This window comes from Erpetoichthys calabaricus, chromosome 8 (genome assembly GCF_900747795.2).
Source record: "Erpetoichthys calabaricus chromosome 8, fErpCal1.3, whole genome shotgun sequence".
Taxonomy (NCBI): Eukaryota; Metazoa; Chordata; class Cladistia; order Polypteriformes; family Polypteridae; genus Erpetoichthys; species Erpetoichthys calabaricus.
This window is the reverse complement of record NC_041401.2, coordinates 62,986,934-63,003,310: the sequence shown is the minus strand read 5'-3', so window position 1 is coordinate 63,003,310 and position 16,377 is coordinate 62,986,934. Positions and strand designations below refer to the sequence as shown.

Sequence of the window (16,377 nt, the reverse complement as noted above, 5' to 3'; positions counted from 1 at the left end):
GTTCCTCCAATGACTTAGCTGCACCTGCAGCACTCCCTGGTGGCACAGGGCTGCTCTAAACTACAACTCCCGACATGCCCTGCGGGGATCCATGGTGCTGCAACCCAGGGGGGACTGCCTTACAGTGTCTTGGGGATGATAGTGACTCCAATATGGTCTCTTCCACTTCCACCCAGCCGACGTTCCGGCCAGGTAATGGTCAAGGCCATCCGTCACAGGTGTTAAATTTAATTTTTGAATATATTATATTAAACAAATGACGAAGATTAGCAATTAAGTGTCTGCCTTTAATAAATCCGGTTTGGTTTTGTGATATTACAGAAGGAAGTACTTTCTCAGTCCTTATGGCTAGAACTTTGGAGAGTAAGTGTTAACATCATTATTCAGGAGTGAGATTAGCTCTTTCAGGGCTGATGTCAACTTTTGTCAAAAGGAGGAGTTGACAATGGTAATCAAGTGTAAACTGGGACAAAACCAACCATTATGTTTTTACTTGGAGTCTCGTTGCTAGAAAGAAAGTTAGCTTCGTTGGTTTTGAATGAGATTTCCTACACTCCCATGAGTAGCATGGCACAAACAAGAGCAAAAATGGCCCTGACACCTGGCAAGAGACCAAACATGATGCGTAAAGCAGAATATTTCCCAGGGACGATGTTTTGTCTATTCTCTCTGAACTGGACTTTGACTTGTTGGACTCCGATTTTGATACAAGCGATTGAAGACAAATGTAATGTTCCGGGTTCAGGTGATTGGTCCCCAGCTATTCGTTGAGCTTAACAGGTTCAAGTAGCTGACATGCCTATGGCGCTGTTCGCCTGGGGGGACTGCCACTCAACAATGAAAAGAGGTAGAAACAGCCATGAAAAGACAGCCTGGCAGCAAGCCTGCTACACATTCTTGGCAAACTGGCAGCCACAGCATGCAACAAAATATTTGTCTTGTTGAATTCTGTGGGAAGCCATTGCTTTTCAGAAAACTATATTTTTTGTAAAAAATATTTAGCCCTCAAAGAGTTAGTCTGTATGATGCACATTGTAGTTAAGTCCTTATTTTTCTTAGGAAAGATAGTAATTAATACTTGGTGAAAAGTTTCCATGTCACAAGAGTGTCTGACCAATCTGACTTTAATCAGCATTGAAAAAGATTAAAGCATCTGTGAGAATTCCTCACAGATGATGTAAAAATAAAGTAGTACAATTGTTTTCAGAGAGGAGATCTAATTGGGGAAATGAGCTTAAATTAATATTTAATTTGAAAAAAAGTGTTTATTTCTTATTTAATATGCTTTTCTCTATCATATTCATATGCCTTCTTTACCATTCACTTTGACAGCACCTCACCTTAGGGGACATACAATCAAGGAGTTTGCCCCGGGCATCTTCTAGGCTCGGCACACTACTGGCACTACCTAATTTTCAATTTTATTACTGGGCGGCAAATATACAAGCTATAAAGACCTGGGCATCGACACAGATTGATGAATATACACAAGCCTGGTCTGCAATAAAAATATAATCCTGCAATACTTCTTTATATTCCCTGCTCTGTGCCACAGTTAATACAAATTACCGTCAATACACTAATAATCCAATTGCCCTTCATTCTCTTAGAATATGGAACCAATGTAGGAAGGACTTTAAGACAAAGAAGCTTTTATCTGTTGCACCTCTACACGACAACCACCTTTTTCCACCTTCTCAAACATATACACTATTTAATGTCTGGATAAAGTCCGGGATTAAAATACTTAGAGACTTGTACATAGATAATTTCCTCGCATCCTACGAGCAGTTATGCTTCAAATTTAACTTCTCATCAACACAATTCTTCCATTACTTTCAAGCTAGAAAATTTGCTAAACAGAACCTGCCCAATTTTCTTCAATCATTCAACTTAAAATCTTTTATCAAGCACATTTATCTCATTTAAAATTGCCAAAAATGTTTCCAGGGCAAGATTCAACCCGTGAATGTTGTAATCTAGCTCCAGCTTCACTGGAATTAACATTAACAACATTTTGGATAAAAATCTTTCAATGCCTATGATACAGGCTTGGTGTCACAACCACTCCAAAAACCATTAACAGCTGTGTCTGGTATTATCACGATAAAAACATACATTTTATGTGAGTCTGTAATAGCCTGTGTAAATTTATGGTATTTGTAAAAGATGTTACTTTTCTACGCACACAGACATTCATATCAACATGTCATTTGAACAATTTTTTATTCAGTTTTATTCTTGAATAAAATTTAATTTGAACAATTTTTGTATTCATTCTTATTCTTAGATACTTAAATAATAATGCATTTGAACGACTTTTTATTCAGCTTTATTCTTGGATTCTTGAATAAAAAACATTGTTCAAATGACATGTTGATGTGAATGTCTGTGTGCAAGGAAAAGTAACAGCCACCATAGACACTGTGCTCTCAGTTTGCTCAACAAGACACCAAGAAGAAATAATTGAACTGCGTTTGTGTGTCTGCTTTTATTCCTTCAGCGCTAAATTTCACAAGTACCATAAATTTACACTGGCTGTTACAGGCTCAAATCATGTTTTTATTATATAACACTAAGTATAATAGCAGCTCACTACTCAAAAGAGAAAATGCTAGCAGGACCCGGGATTGAACCCGCAGCCTCTTGATTATGAAACAGCAGTTCTTAACTCTGCACCAACCAAGCAGATGTGTCTACTTTGTATCAAATGATAGATGAGCTTTAGTTTTTACACATTTCCTGTAACATGTAAATTTAACAATTTCGTTTTCTTTGGTTATATTCTGGAATAAAAGAACACTTCTTTTGTTATACCTTTAGTGAAAGTGTTTATTTGATATTTGGACTTCAGTCTTAACACATTATACACTTAACATCAGCATTTTGTCATTATTACTATAACATGAAAAAAGTTTCTGTTTTAGGTTTGTGTTCAACATTTCTTGCCTTTCATTTCCTGTCATCCTACATTTACACAGATTGTTGTAAACATGGAACACACATGAATTGCATGTATTCCAAATAACAATATATTATTTATCCTATACAATTACAGACACTTAACTCCCAAATAAAGAGACTTCAGCTGTGAGAATTTTGCATCTGGCTTGACTTTGGGGACGAATGAGAAGGCTGCCTGCTGTTTGTGCTGATTAACACATTTGCTAAACAAAGACGCTGATGACAAGGTGCCAGGGAATTTAAGGTGTCCCAGAAGAACAAATATTTTTGTAGGCTTCAGGGATTCTAGTGTTAAAATATATAGCGGAGATTTAAGGCATGAACACCAAAAATATGATAAAATAGCAAAGACTTTAAGTGTTGTGACCTGATGAAAATAGCATGAGATATCCTAAAAAAGGATACAAAAAGGACATAGCAGCGCTAGAAAAGGTCCAGAGAAGAGCGACTAGGCTGATTCCAGGGCTACAGGGGTTGAATTATGAGGAAAGATTAAAAGAGCTGAGCCTTTACAGTTTAAGCAAAAGAAGATTAAGAGGTGACATGATTGAAGTGTTTAAAATTATGAAGGGAATTAGTGCAGTGGATCGAGACTGTTATTTTAAAATGAGTTCATCAAGAACATGGGGACACAGTTGGAAACTTTTTAAGGGTAAATTTCGCACAAACATTAGGAAGTTTTCTTTACACAAAGAACGATAGACACTTGGAATAAGCTACCAAGTAGTGTGGTAGACAGTAAGACGTTAGGGTCTTTCAAAACTCGACTTGATGTTTTCTTGGAAGAAATAAGTGGATAGTACTGGCGAGCTTTGTTGGGCTGAATGTCCTGTTCTCGTCTAGAGTGTTCTAATGTTCTAAAAGATGACAAAGGTAGGTCAGTGCCATCACTAGTCAGCCCAGATGATGCACACCAAGTCCAGTTAACCCCAGATAATTGCCTGCAGGCTTTAGTCTTTCTAGGCCCAAAGTGGGAAAACTGGCTTATTATAAAGAAATATCCCAAAATGTATCAAAATCCCCTGCAAGGAAGGGTGTAATCACAAACTCCTAGCTTATAAAAGGAACAGCAACAATGAAGCTTTATAAATTACGAATATTTATTAAAAAACAGAATATGTCAAAGATGGCAAAAATAGACAAAACGGAGTTGCCTAAAAGGCAGTCCTATAGTCCCAAAACACAACCCTTAATTGAAATCCTCATAATGAACAGGAAATCAGAAAAAAAAAATACAGCAAATCAAGCAACAGAAAAGACTCCAAATGCAAATTTAATAAACTACTGCTTAGTGTCCCGTCAGCAAAGGCACTGAGAAGGAAAGTGACTGGGAGAAAGACAGTGCATAAGTACAAAAATAACAGAAAATGCATAGAAATATGAAAACTAAAGTAATACCAATAAAACACTTGTTCATACATAACACTGGGCCTTTTCTGTACTTTTTTGGTCTAGCTACCAAATTATATGGGGCTTTGCCACTTACACTAACGAGAACTAAATTAAACAGCTCCTTCATTACCTCCCAGCCTTCACACTAAAAACTGTAAGTCCCAGTTGCATTTGCCAGTTAGCACCTGGGTTTTACATCACTTTTATAGTGTATCCCCAGTAGATCATCTGTTAACTTAGCTTCTTGATCAGATAGTGGCATTCCTTCTAGGATGTACACCAACCTGTGCCTCTCACAGCTATTCTTTTTTCTGATAAACATTTCTAACACAGTTTTAAATATATCACTTTAGCTGCACCCCTGAAGGACACAGTGCATATGTTTATATACCTTTATAAGAGTGATAGAAAATTGAACTAGTTAAGATCTTTCTTTTAGGTTTCACACAGTGGTTGTCTCTTGCTAGCCCTGTCTTGCCTGCCTAAGCAGGTAGTATGGCTTAATGATTAAGGCTTTGGACTTCAACTATTCAGGTTGTGGGTTTAAATTTTTACCAGTGACACTGTGTGACCATGAGCAAGTTACAGTACCAATCTGTGCTGTAATTGGAAGAATAAAAGAAATGTAACCAATTGTATCTCTGAAATATATATAAATGAAAACTGGCAGCCAGGAGGCTAAAAATAATTGTGATTAGGAAAGAACAGAACTTTTTTAGCATTATGTAGAGGCAAAATGGTTGGTCTGAAAATAGGCAGATGTTTATTACAAAACTCCAAAAGACTAAATTAAAAAGGTAGTCAAAAATAACTTGCACCAATGCACAAATACTACAACTAACAAGGTGAATTTCCTATATCAGAAAAGAATTGCAAGGTATTGTTTGTTTAAAAAAAAATATGATTCCAAAACTAGAATAACATGACAGCACCTTGTCATTTTAAATAGTGTCAAGCAATCATGAAGCCACAGGCAAAGCAATGCAACCAGTGATAGCAGATGTAGGGAACATTGATGCTCCTGTGAAAACAATAAACAGTGGTGAAATACATGAAAAATTAATAATTAATTATTTTCAAAAATTAACAAACTAAGAAAAAAGCATAACTTAATGAAATCCAGAAATACATCTTCTGAATAATCTTTCATAGATACAATCCAATTGGCCAATAAGTATTTTCTCTCTTGCTTGTGCACTTTGCTGTCCTTTAGCAAGGCTGGATTGAACGTTTTTTTCTTCTCATATGGTTTGACAGTAGATCACTCTTTAGAGTAGACTTATACCCTTGCTACAGCCCATACCATAGGCAGTAGAGGGTCTGCTAAAGCGAACACTTGGTGGTCCAAACTGAACTGATACAGAGAGAGAAAGTTGGGAGCTAGTGCTAATGCTGGGTTACAGAGGAAGGTGTGGACATCTTACCTTTGCCTTCGTCACTGTTCATAGCTCCAACCTGTTGCCTGATAATTGGAGTGCAAGTTTATCCATCAAAAGTTGGTAAAGTTCAATTATGGACATCAATCTGTCAGTCTGAGGCACCTTAAAGTCTGTTAAGTCCTTTGCAGATTGTCATTTGATTGGGATTGATGCAGTATTTTGACTTAGAGATTCAGATGTGCCATACCTAAATTGTCCTTCTGTTGCAATTCCAAATTGAAATTCACTGCTGAAGTGCGGGTTTTATGTTCTGTTACAGTCAAAGGGGCCGCAGCTCAGGTCTGCTACTGTTGCTGAAGTCTCATGTCATAGACCAAGTCATTGACCTGTTTGTGCTCTAATTTTTAATAAAAACACCATTTTTAATTTTCAATCTCCATTCATTCTACATTTGAGGTGGCTCAACTGTACCCATATGTATATTGAAAACTTCAGAAATAAATTTGTAACTCTTGTCAAAAAGTTTCCAAAAACATATTTTGCTTGTGGCATGATTTGCCTATAGAACCTCTGTGCAGACAACTTCATTCTTCTACTAAAGGCTAAATCACTTGTACAGTATTTATATTAGAAAATGCTGGCATAACAGGCTTAACATATTAACAAAAGATTTTGAACAGCTAATCTTGTTATCACTTTAAATGTGGTGAATTCAATAATGTTTTCAAAGTTTAATATTTCATTTTTGATTACCTTGTACATTACAAATTGTACACCAAACAAGAAGAATACATATTCAGCATGTTCATGTTTCCCCTTGTCCATATTATTTGTAACTTTGAACAGGGTTCTAATTTTTATGCCATAGATATTCAATTTATTTTAGTGTTAAACTGCAACAAAACTGAACTCATGCTAATTGTCACTGCCTTGGTCCAGGTATTCTACTAGTCCATTGGTTCCCATTTCAATGAGCCATAAAGGGAGGGCTTTGTCTGCTCTGTGGGCAGACAGCCAGTAAGCTGTAGCAGGGCACTTCTGTGTGTACGAGTTCAGCCTAACAAAAGTGAACCCCATTTTATTAAGTCTAGGTGGTGTTGTCATGTTTTCCTCTTCTAAAAAATCTTGTGGTTTTTTTTTGTTTTCTTATTCAACTCACATAAATAACATTAAGTAAGTTTCTGATTTTTATCTCTTCAACATATCCATTGTTTTCGATACAGAGAAGCTCATACATGTTTTCATCTCATCTCGCGTTGACATCTATAACTCTCTGTTAGTAGGTGCACCTAATTTATTAATACAGCACTACAGTCCTGTTCACCCACTGTGGGCCTCTGATGCTGTTAATCTTGTCGTACCCCAACCTACACTACACTCTGTGGGCGACAAAGCCTTCAGTTCTTTTGTACCCAGACTTTGGCATGGCCTCAGTTTATTCATTCTCTCTCTTCCCATCCAAGTACTTACAGTATGATGTTACACAATATCATGGACTACTGTATATTATTTGCTTAATTCCTGTTTATTGTTTTTTGTTCTGCCCAAAGCTTTGTACTTCATGAATGCATTTTTATTTGATGTTTATGGCTTTGATATTCCGGTTTCCATCCAGTGACATTTATTAAGCTTTTTCGGTGCTTCTCTTCCTATTATATCCATTTGAATGTCTGTGAAGCATGTTAAAAGAAACATTTTTTAATAGAGTATTAATAATTTTTTTGTTTACTGCTTTGTTATTTTATTTACTACTATTGTTAATTACCAAAAACCTGAAAGAGCTAAAATAGTTTATAATTAACAGGAATGTACAGCCCAATGGAAGGATGGAATATAACAAACATAATTTTTTTTGTAATATTTTGTCCTTTTATGTGTACAGCCCTCGCTAAATAACCTTGCTTCACCACATCTCTATTGACTCTGTATGTCTCATTCCACATGCAGAGAGCAAAGTTTTAACTGATTAATTCTGGGGTGAAAAGCTGCATAATCAATGTATAATGCAGAAAAAAAATGTGCTTTCAAAAAATAGCTCATTAAATTCAGCTAGCTTTTCTGTCAAAATCTTTCAGTGTATGATCCAGTTACAGTTTGTGTTTTATCAGAGCTTTTTCTGTTGATGCTTAATGTTTTCAGCATTGTCGTGTGCTGAAATGATGCTGTTTGATTATTCACTTGCACTTGCACCAGAAAATGGTGAAGGTAAACAAATGGTAATTTTGTAAGAAAGGCTAAAATATAGCTATTTAGACATGGGGAGCAGAACAAAACAAAAATAAGTAGGGTTTAAGAATTTTCTTATTAACTTAATCATTTCAGTCTCTTAACAGCTTGATGATGGCAGGTTTAATTATGCAACTTATTTATTGATGGCTAAATGGTTGTGCAATTACCGGTGGAGAATTTTGATAATTTGATAATTGATTTTAATTTTGTTTAATTAAGGTTGACTTTCTGCAGTCTTTAGTAGATTGACAAAAACAGGCAAAAAAATGTATAGAGGAAGTAAGGACCACCTGTAGTATTAAATTGGCCACCTGAGGTACTGCTTATAAAGCATAAGGTTCATATGCCTGTATTAAAGAAATAAATAGAAGTGAAGGGTAATCTCTGGTACTGTGTATAGAATACTTTAGAGATGCAGCAGGTACTGTGCATTAAATACCCCAATGTTCATGTGAAAAGACAATTTCCCCTTGGGGATTAATACAGTGTACCAAATACCAAATATCTTGGAGATACAGGAAATGGTATATGGGCACAAAAAGGTATGGGAATACCTCATTTTCTTCATAAAAAGAATAAATGTGATGAGGATTTTATTTATTTTAGTTTACAAGTGCAATTATTTTTGTAGCAGTGTACTTTAGGGTGTACTTCTATGGCCAGAAGAAGTCAACAGGGTATCTGTTAAAATGCTGATGATAGCTGTCCCTATATGTAGAAAACAATCTTAAATAGTCATTATGTAAAACATAACATGTACTAACTGGAAAAAGTATAAGTAATTGAAATTCCTGTTCAGCTATTATTGAGAGTAAGTGATGGTGTGTTAAGTTTAATTAGCTTCAAGAAGACACAATTGGTCAAAAGACCAATATTTGTGAAAGTGCTGGTATTCAAAATAAAATATTATAATAATAGGGTGTTCTCTTAATTGCAAATTTAAATCACCATCCTTGCTCACACTTTCATAACTGTAGTACCTTCTCTTAGGTTAATTTCAAATGAATTGTTTTATTATCAAATATAAATGTAATACTCTATTACCAAGTGATACAAGGAGCAATAGGAACAGGGGCAGCTCTGCAAGTCACTGATGTTTGGTGATGCTCATTAAACAATTCTTCTGGTAATACAGCAGATAGAAAATAAAAGGGCAAGAAGCTGCAGCACTTACTGGTGACCTGCTGAAGACATGCTGTGCCTGTGAGAATTCTCAGCTTCACTGCAAATAAAGGATCAAACAATGAAAAACTGAAAAATAACAGACATTTAGGTTAAGGTCATGTAGCAAGCAGAATTTCCCTATGGCTATTTTTTAGTCATTTCTCAGAAGGTTTAGGGGATATGAATTGATATTATTAACATAGATCAAATTCACTTTGTGGTAACAATGAATGTATTGTTTCTGTTAATATAATTGTGTTTTTTTCATTTTGCAATCAGCATCATAGATAACTGAATGTGAATTTAATTTGAAAATCAGTAAGAGAAAAACTAACAGCAAGCATCTAAACCCAACAAATCACCTTATGGAGAAATATCACCCTAGAACCTACTGTATATTACTTCTTATATAAAGTAGGCATTTGTCAAAATCTAAATTAAAATGAGTTAAATTTGAAGTAGGGTCATTCCAGAAAAGTTGGCATATGAATCTTTGCAGAAGGTCTTTTTTGGTATAGCAATCACATCTAGTCTTTAGAAGGAACAATCCAGAAAGCTCAGCATAATGTAAAATGCCATGAATAAGACAGCTCAAAATACTGTGGAGAGCAGAAAAACAACAGATTTGAAGCAACATGGAGAGCCTGCATAACAAGCCGTATAACAGGCTTTATGACAGTCTGCATAAAGCTTAGAAACTTGCTATATGTCTCAAAGGAAACAAAAGTGCTTTGCATTACACATTTTCTTTTCAAAAGAAACCTCAAGTGCAGACTGCTTGTATCGTCTCTGCCACCTGGCCAGCTCTTCATTTATTTCAAGAGTAGGGAGTTGGAAAAAGGTTCTTGCAGAATGGAGGTCTCATTAAAATGACTTTTTAGGTGGTGATAAGAGACTTTTAATGGGCACTTTCGAGTAAGCTGCAAGAAATAAATGATCCATCAAGCCTTTTAAACAAGATGTGTTTCCTGACAGCCTTTGAACTTAGCCTTTTAAAATCAAGAGGGAAGGGAAAGTAGAGAAATGAACGAAGCCCGAGGAGCTCCCCGGGGACCTGCCACTGCAGATAAGCAAAGTGTTGATTCACTGACACGCATTTCTCAACATTTTGTTCTAGAAAGTTTAAATGTTGCAGGCAGTCAGTAGGCAATTTTTATTTGTACTCATGTTCACCACCATTGCAAAATACTGTATGCACTACATTATAGAAAATAATTAATATGAGCCAGTAGTAGTAATGACTTTGAAATCAACAAAATTAAGTTGTATAGTCTTACAGGTGACCTCAGTCTTATATATATATATATATATATATATATATATATATATATATATATATATATATTGTTCATTTTAGTTCTTTAAGGAATATAACGACAAAGTTGAAAACATTAATATGAAGTGTCTATCAAAGTGAGAAGAATGATTAAAAAAGCATATGATTATTTATATAGCTCTTTTTAAATTTGGAATTCAGCAAAAATAAGATGGTTAAAGTGGAGTTAAATATAACCTAGCATTAAGCTGATTCAGCAATGAACTTTTAAACATGTTCTTTCAGCATTCATTTGCTTTCTGCAATCACATCCAACAATACAGTGATGATGTCCAGACAGGATCTCTCTTGTGGTCTCTCTTTCAGACACTGCATGCTATTTAAAATGCTTTATGATTTAAAATTAATTTGTTCATGCATTCATGTTATTGGCGGCACGGTGGTGCAGTGGTAGTGCTGCTGCCTCGCAGTTAGGAGACCTGGGTTTGCTTCCCGGGTCCTCCCTGCGTGGAGTTTGCATGTTCTCCCCGTGTCTGCGTGGGTTTCCTCCGGGCGCTCCGGTTTCCTCCCACAGTCCAAAAACATGCAGGTTAGGTGGATTGGCGATTCTAAACTGGCCTTAGTGTGTGCTTGGTGTGTGGGTGCGTTTGTGTGTGTCCTGTGGTGGGTTGGCACCCTGCCCAGGATTGTTTCCTGTCTTGTGCCCTGTGTTGGCTGGGATTGGCTCCAGCAGACCCCCGTGACCCTGTGTTCGGATTCAACGGGTTGGAAAATGGATGGATGGATGGATTCATGTTATTTTAAACACACTTATTCAAATGTAGGGCTAAGAGCATTCCTACTGGCAGCAGAGACAAGGAAGCACCATAACATCAGAGGGCACAATCACTTATACTGAGCCAGCTCAGAGTCATCATACAAAATGGGGAAGGAAACTGAATGAAAATGTTAACTCTGTCCCGACCTGGAATTTTTAAGCCTGAAATCTTAAAACTGAGGCAGAGACTAACCAGTTTCTATTATCAAGCAGAAGAAGTTGCGTGTGAACCTAATCCAGGTCTTCAAAATTCTCAAAGTCATTTATAATGTACTGTAGATCCATCAAAATTCGAGGACACCTGTGGAAATTAGGGGAAAGTACATGTAGGTCTGAAGCCAGGAAGCACTTCTTTACTCAAAGAGTTGTGGGACTCTGGAAGAAATTAATTACTGCTATATAAAACATGGGTTGTTTGATTAAATCATACAATTCTCACTATAGCTGTGCTATATGAAATTATTGCTATACTTTCAGAATAGTAAAAATAGAACAACTAAAAGCAAGACCCCCAGCAAGTGCATGCTCTCCTTTATTCATGTGAAAGACTGACAGAATTTGCTAGAATAAGATCTTTTCTTTCCCAGAAAACTGTACCCACAGGCATGGCAATTGTGGCTGTCTGAGGTTCATAGATCTTGGTAAATGTTATTGCGTTGGCTTTAAACTGGCTCATATTTCAATATGAAAGCTCTGTACCTGTGGGTGCTGTAATGAGACTAATTGATGTATAGCAGAGGCCTGGCACAGCTGTTCAAGAAGAAAATCAGTCTGGGATTTACGAGTAGGCACTAGTCTTAAACTTAGCTGAGGGACAGTCAGTGAAGCCTTTGGAACAAGCATGTACTTTGGTAAAGATTTTGTAAAGTGTGCTGTAAGACAGGCTCATTTTAATTATTTTCTGTATCAAGTGCTTATCTCTAGTCTTGCTAGAATTCAATGGCTGCAGGTTTTTTGTTTCAATTAAATTTGTAATTTAATATCAATGTTGTTATAAATTGAATTCCTTGTTTAATCACACTGCTCACTCTAGATCTCCCTCTGCCATCACAGAATTAATATTTATGTAAATTTTACATCCATTTAAACTTTTGAAAAAAAATTATTGCTGCCATGATTCTTACTATACAGGAATATACAGGGATTTTCTACCTTTTTTATTTAATTTTAATAAATTTATGTGTTGCTTCCCAGCTTGTGCTTAGTGTTGTTGAGATAGTCTACAGTCCTTGCTACTCTGTACTGTAGTTTAAACAGCAATCAACTAACCTGCCATTTGTTAAGGATATTATTATTATTATTGTTAAGGAAACATTTAATATATTTACATATATATATATATATATATATACAGAACTGTGCAAAAGTTTTAGGCAGGTGTGAAAAGATGCTGTAAACAAAGAATGCTTTCAGAAATATAAATGATTGTTTATTGTTATCAATTTACAAAATGCAAAGTGAGTGAACAAAAGAAAAATCTAAATCAAATCAATATTTGGTGTTACTACCTTTTGCCTTCAAACCAGCATCAATTCTTATAGGTACACTTGCACAAAGTCAGGGATTTTGTAGGATTATAGTCAGGTGTATGATCAACCAATTATACCAAACAGGTGCTAATGATCATCAACGTCACACGTAGGTTGAAACACAGTCATTAACTGAAACAGAAACAGCTGTGTAGGAGGCTTAAAACTGGGTGAGGAACAGCCAAACTCTGCTACCAAGGTGAGGTTGTGGAAGACAGTTTCATGTCATGGCAAGATTGAGCACAGCAACAAGACACAAGGTAGTTATACTGCATCAGCAAGGTCTCTCCCAGACAAAGATTTCAAAGTAGACTGGGGTTTCAAGATGTGCTGTTCATGCTCTTTTGAAGAAGCACAAAGAAACGGGCAACGTTGAGGATTGTAGACGCAGTGGTCGGCCAAGGAAACTTAGTGCAGCAGATGAAAGACACATCAAGCTTATTACCCTTCGAAATCAGAAGATGTCCAGCAGTGCCATCAGCTCAGAACTGGCAGAAACCAGTGGGACCCAGGTACACCCATCTACTGTCCACAGAAGTCTGGCCAGAAGTGGTCTTCACGGAAGAGTTGCAGCCAAAAAGCCATACCTCCGACGTGGAAACAAGGCCAAACGACTCAAGTATGCATGAAAACATATGAACTGGGGTGCAGAAAAATGGCAGCAGGTGCTCTGGACTGATGAGTCAAAATTTGAAATATTTGGCTGTAGCAGAAGGCAGTTTGTTCGTCGAAGGGCTGGAGAGCGGTACAATAATGAGTGTCTGCAGGCAACAGTGAAGCATGGTGGAGGTCCCTTGAATGTTTGGGGCTGCATTTCTGCAAATGGAGTTGGAGATTTGGTCAGGATTAATGGTGTTCTCAATGCTGAGAAATACATACTTATCCATCATGCAATACCATCAGGGAGGCGTATGATTGGCCCCAAATTTATTCTGCAGCAGGACAACGACCCCAAACATACAGCCAAAGTCATTAAGAACTATCTTCAGCGTAAAGAAGAACAAGAAGTCCTGGAAGTGATGGTATGGCCCCCACAGAGCCCTGATCTCAACATCATCGAGTGTGTCTGGGATTACATGAAGAGACAGAAGGATGTGAGGAAGCCTACATCCACAGAAGATCTGTGGTTAGTTCTCCAAGATGTTTGGAACAACCTACCAGCCGAGTTCCTTCAAAAACTGTGTGCAAGTGTACCTTGAAGAATTGATGTTGTTTTGAAGGCAAAGGGTGGTCACACCAAATATTGATTTGATTTAGATTTATCTTTTGTTCATTCACTGCATTTTGTTGATTGATGAAAAAAAATGATTAACACTTCCATTTTTGAAAGCATTCTTTGTTTACAGCATTTTTCACACCTGCCTAAAACTTTTGCACAGTACTGTATATATATGTATACAGTACACAGTATGTGTGAAACATGGACATACATCTTGACTCTTATTCCCATGTTTTGAAATGAACCACACAAGGCAATCCAGCCTCCTCCCAGTCTACTAATGTACAGTACCTCTTGAAGACACACCCATTTGCCATACTTTTGTGACTACTTAGACATTCTTACTGTCTTCTATGCCCCTGATATCTTCAGTTGTGCTGACAGTTTATCAAGCAATCTTGATATTGTTTGAGTTCAAGTTTTTAATCTAATATGAAATTTCATCTGCCTGTGCCGCTATACTTCTTGTCTTTGATGTAATTTTTTTTTTAAATCGTTAACTTTAGTACTTTGTAATCACTCAAATTGCATGTATTATGTGACTGCTAAATTAAAAATAGGTCAGACAGTAGCATAGTGGATAGCACTGTGCCTTCATGAGTCCAGCATCCAGGGTTTTTTGTTTGTGTGGATTTTGCCTTGATTTTCCTACCCCATACCCAAAAACATTTAGGTTAATTGCTGACTCTTAATTTTGAGTGTATATGTGCCCTGTGTATAAGCTCTGCACCCCACCCACCTCCCACCCTTCCTAACTTTCTTGGCCCTGAATTGAGTTATTAGGTTTTTGAATGACTGACTGACTTAATAAAGATTAATAATAATGTAGTTTAAGACTGAAGTTCATTATATTACTTTGTGTAGTCTTGTCTTAATGGGATAGGCTTCAGCTCACTGATATTCCTTTTCTTGTCAGCTTGAATCCATACAGCTATGATGAGAGCTGTCTTTCCAACAGTATTGACCACATACCCTTAGCTGCCCTGCCTCTTCTCGCCATTTCATCTCCTCAGTATCAAGATGCTATTGCCACAGTGATTAGTCGATCTAATCAAACCTATCATGATTTTCTTAAGTCTGAAGATGGTGCAGGGTTCAGTGGACAGGTTGGTAAAAATAAATGTTTTTTTGTTAACAGAGTATGTTGCAATGCTTTAAAAACTAAATACAGTACTGGTAACAAAATATTGAATGAGCAAAACAGATTTAATACTATGCTGACATACAGTGTAGTGTGAGCAGAATTCCAGATAGTGTGCATCTGCAGGGTAAAACAGAAGTCATCCAGATTACCATTTAAAAGAAAATACAGTCAAATGCTGGTATTCAGGATGACTATGTAAGGAAATTACTGAGCAGTCCACCATTATAATGTTTAATTCTCAATAAAATACAGTATATATGCTGATAGGTTAACTTTATATGTAGTAAACATCTGATTACTTTGAGGTTCTTTAGCAGTTCACCTTAAAACTGTATAGTGTTGAAAATTGCTGGCAAAAGATGATTAAAGTAACTTATCCATTTAAAAATGTCATACACAACTAGCACTTGGTCTGGTCAGAATTTCAAATATTCTTTTTAGATGACTATACTTACATTTTAGGGCATGCTTATGTATATGGGATGTAAAGGTATGGGTTGTTAACTAAAGATGTGTTATTTGTTGTTCAGGTGTACCTGATTGGTGACTGCATTGGTGGAATCCTTGGCTTTGATGCTCTGTGTTTCAGCTACAGTCCAAGAGGGGGGAGCCAGATCAGCAGTCGACATGACAGTATGGATAGTTTGCAGGTATAAAATAAAGGCCATTATCCATTCCTGCCTTAGCACACTGTTTTTAGCATTTAGTCTTATGGAAAGCAAGTGTACTGGAAATATAAAAGACATATTGTTTCATACAGTGTAAAGACAAGGTTGACTGGAAAGGGCAAGCAAACTAGACTAGAGGACATGCAGTTTTTATTCATGTGATTCTATAATATGTTTGAAATGTATCAGTCCATTAATTTTCTAATAAATCATCCAGTGCAGGATTGAAGATAGAAAGTGCCCAGCCTTGCAGCACTGGGCTCACAGTGTCAGCCAGTCCTGAATGGTGTGCCAGATTGTTCCAGGGCACACTCATGTACAGTTGAAAGTTAAACTAACAAACATACATTTGAAACTAGAGTATCTGGAGGAGAACACACACAGCCAGACAATATCTGTGCTGGGACTCTGCTTTGAAGCAATAGTGCTGTCTACTGTGTCACTATTCCACCCATGTATCCTAATACATAAAATATATAAAGTCATTTACATGTAAACAAATAATACATTAAAATAATTTATGTTCATACATTTATACTGTATACTTAGAAGAAAAAATATTTCCAGAAATGAATAAAAGTTTATATGAGATATAA

At 36.5% G+C, this 16,377-nt stretch overlaps 1 protein-coding gene across 1 annotated transcript in view; it reads left to right on the top strand.

Annotated features, from left to right (window-relative positions):
* pitpnm3 (PITPNM family member 3) overlaps window positions 1–16,377 on the top strand; it is a 280,043-nt gene that overhangs the window by 170,228 nt on the left and 93,438 nt on the right. The window contains exons 6-7 of the mRNA XM_028806634.2: window positions 14,886–15,075; window positions 15,644–15,763. Coding sequence (XP_028662467.2) covers window positions 14,886–15,075; window positions 15,644–15,763 — 310 coding nt within the window. The remainder of the gene's footprint in view (window positions 1–14,885; window positions 15,076–15,643; window positions 15,764–16,377) is intronic.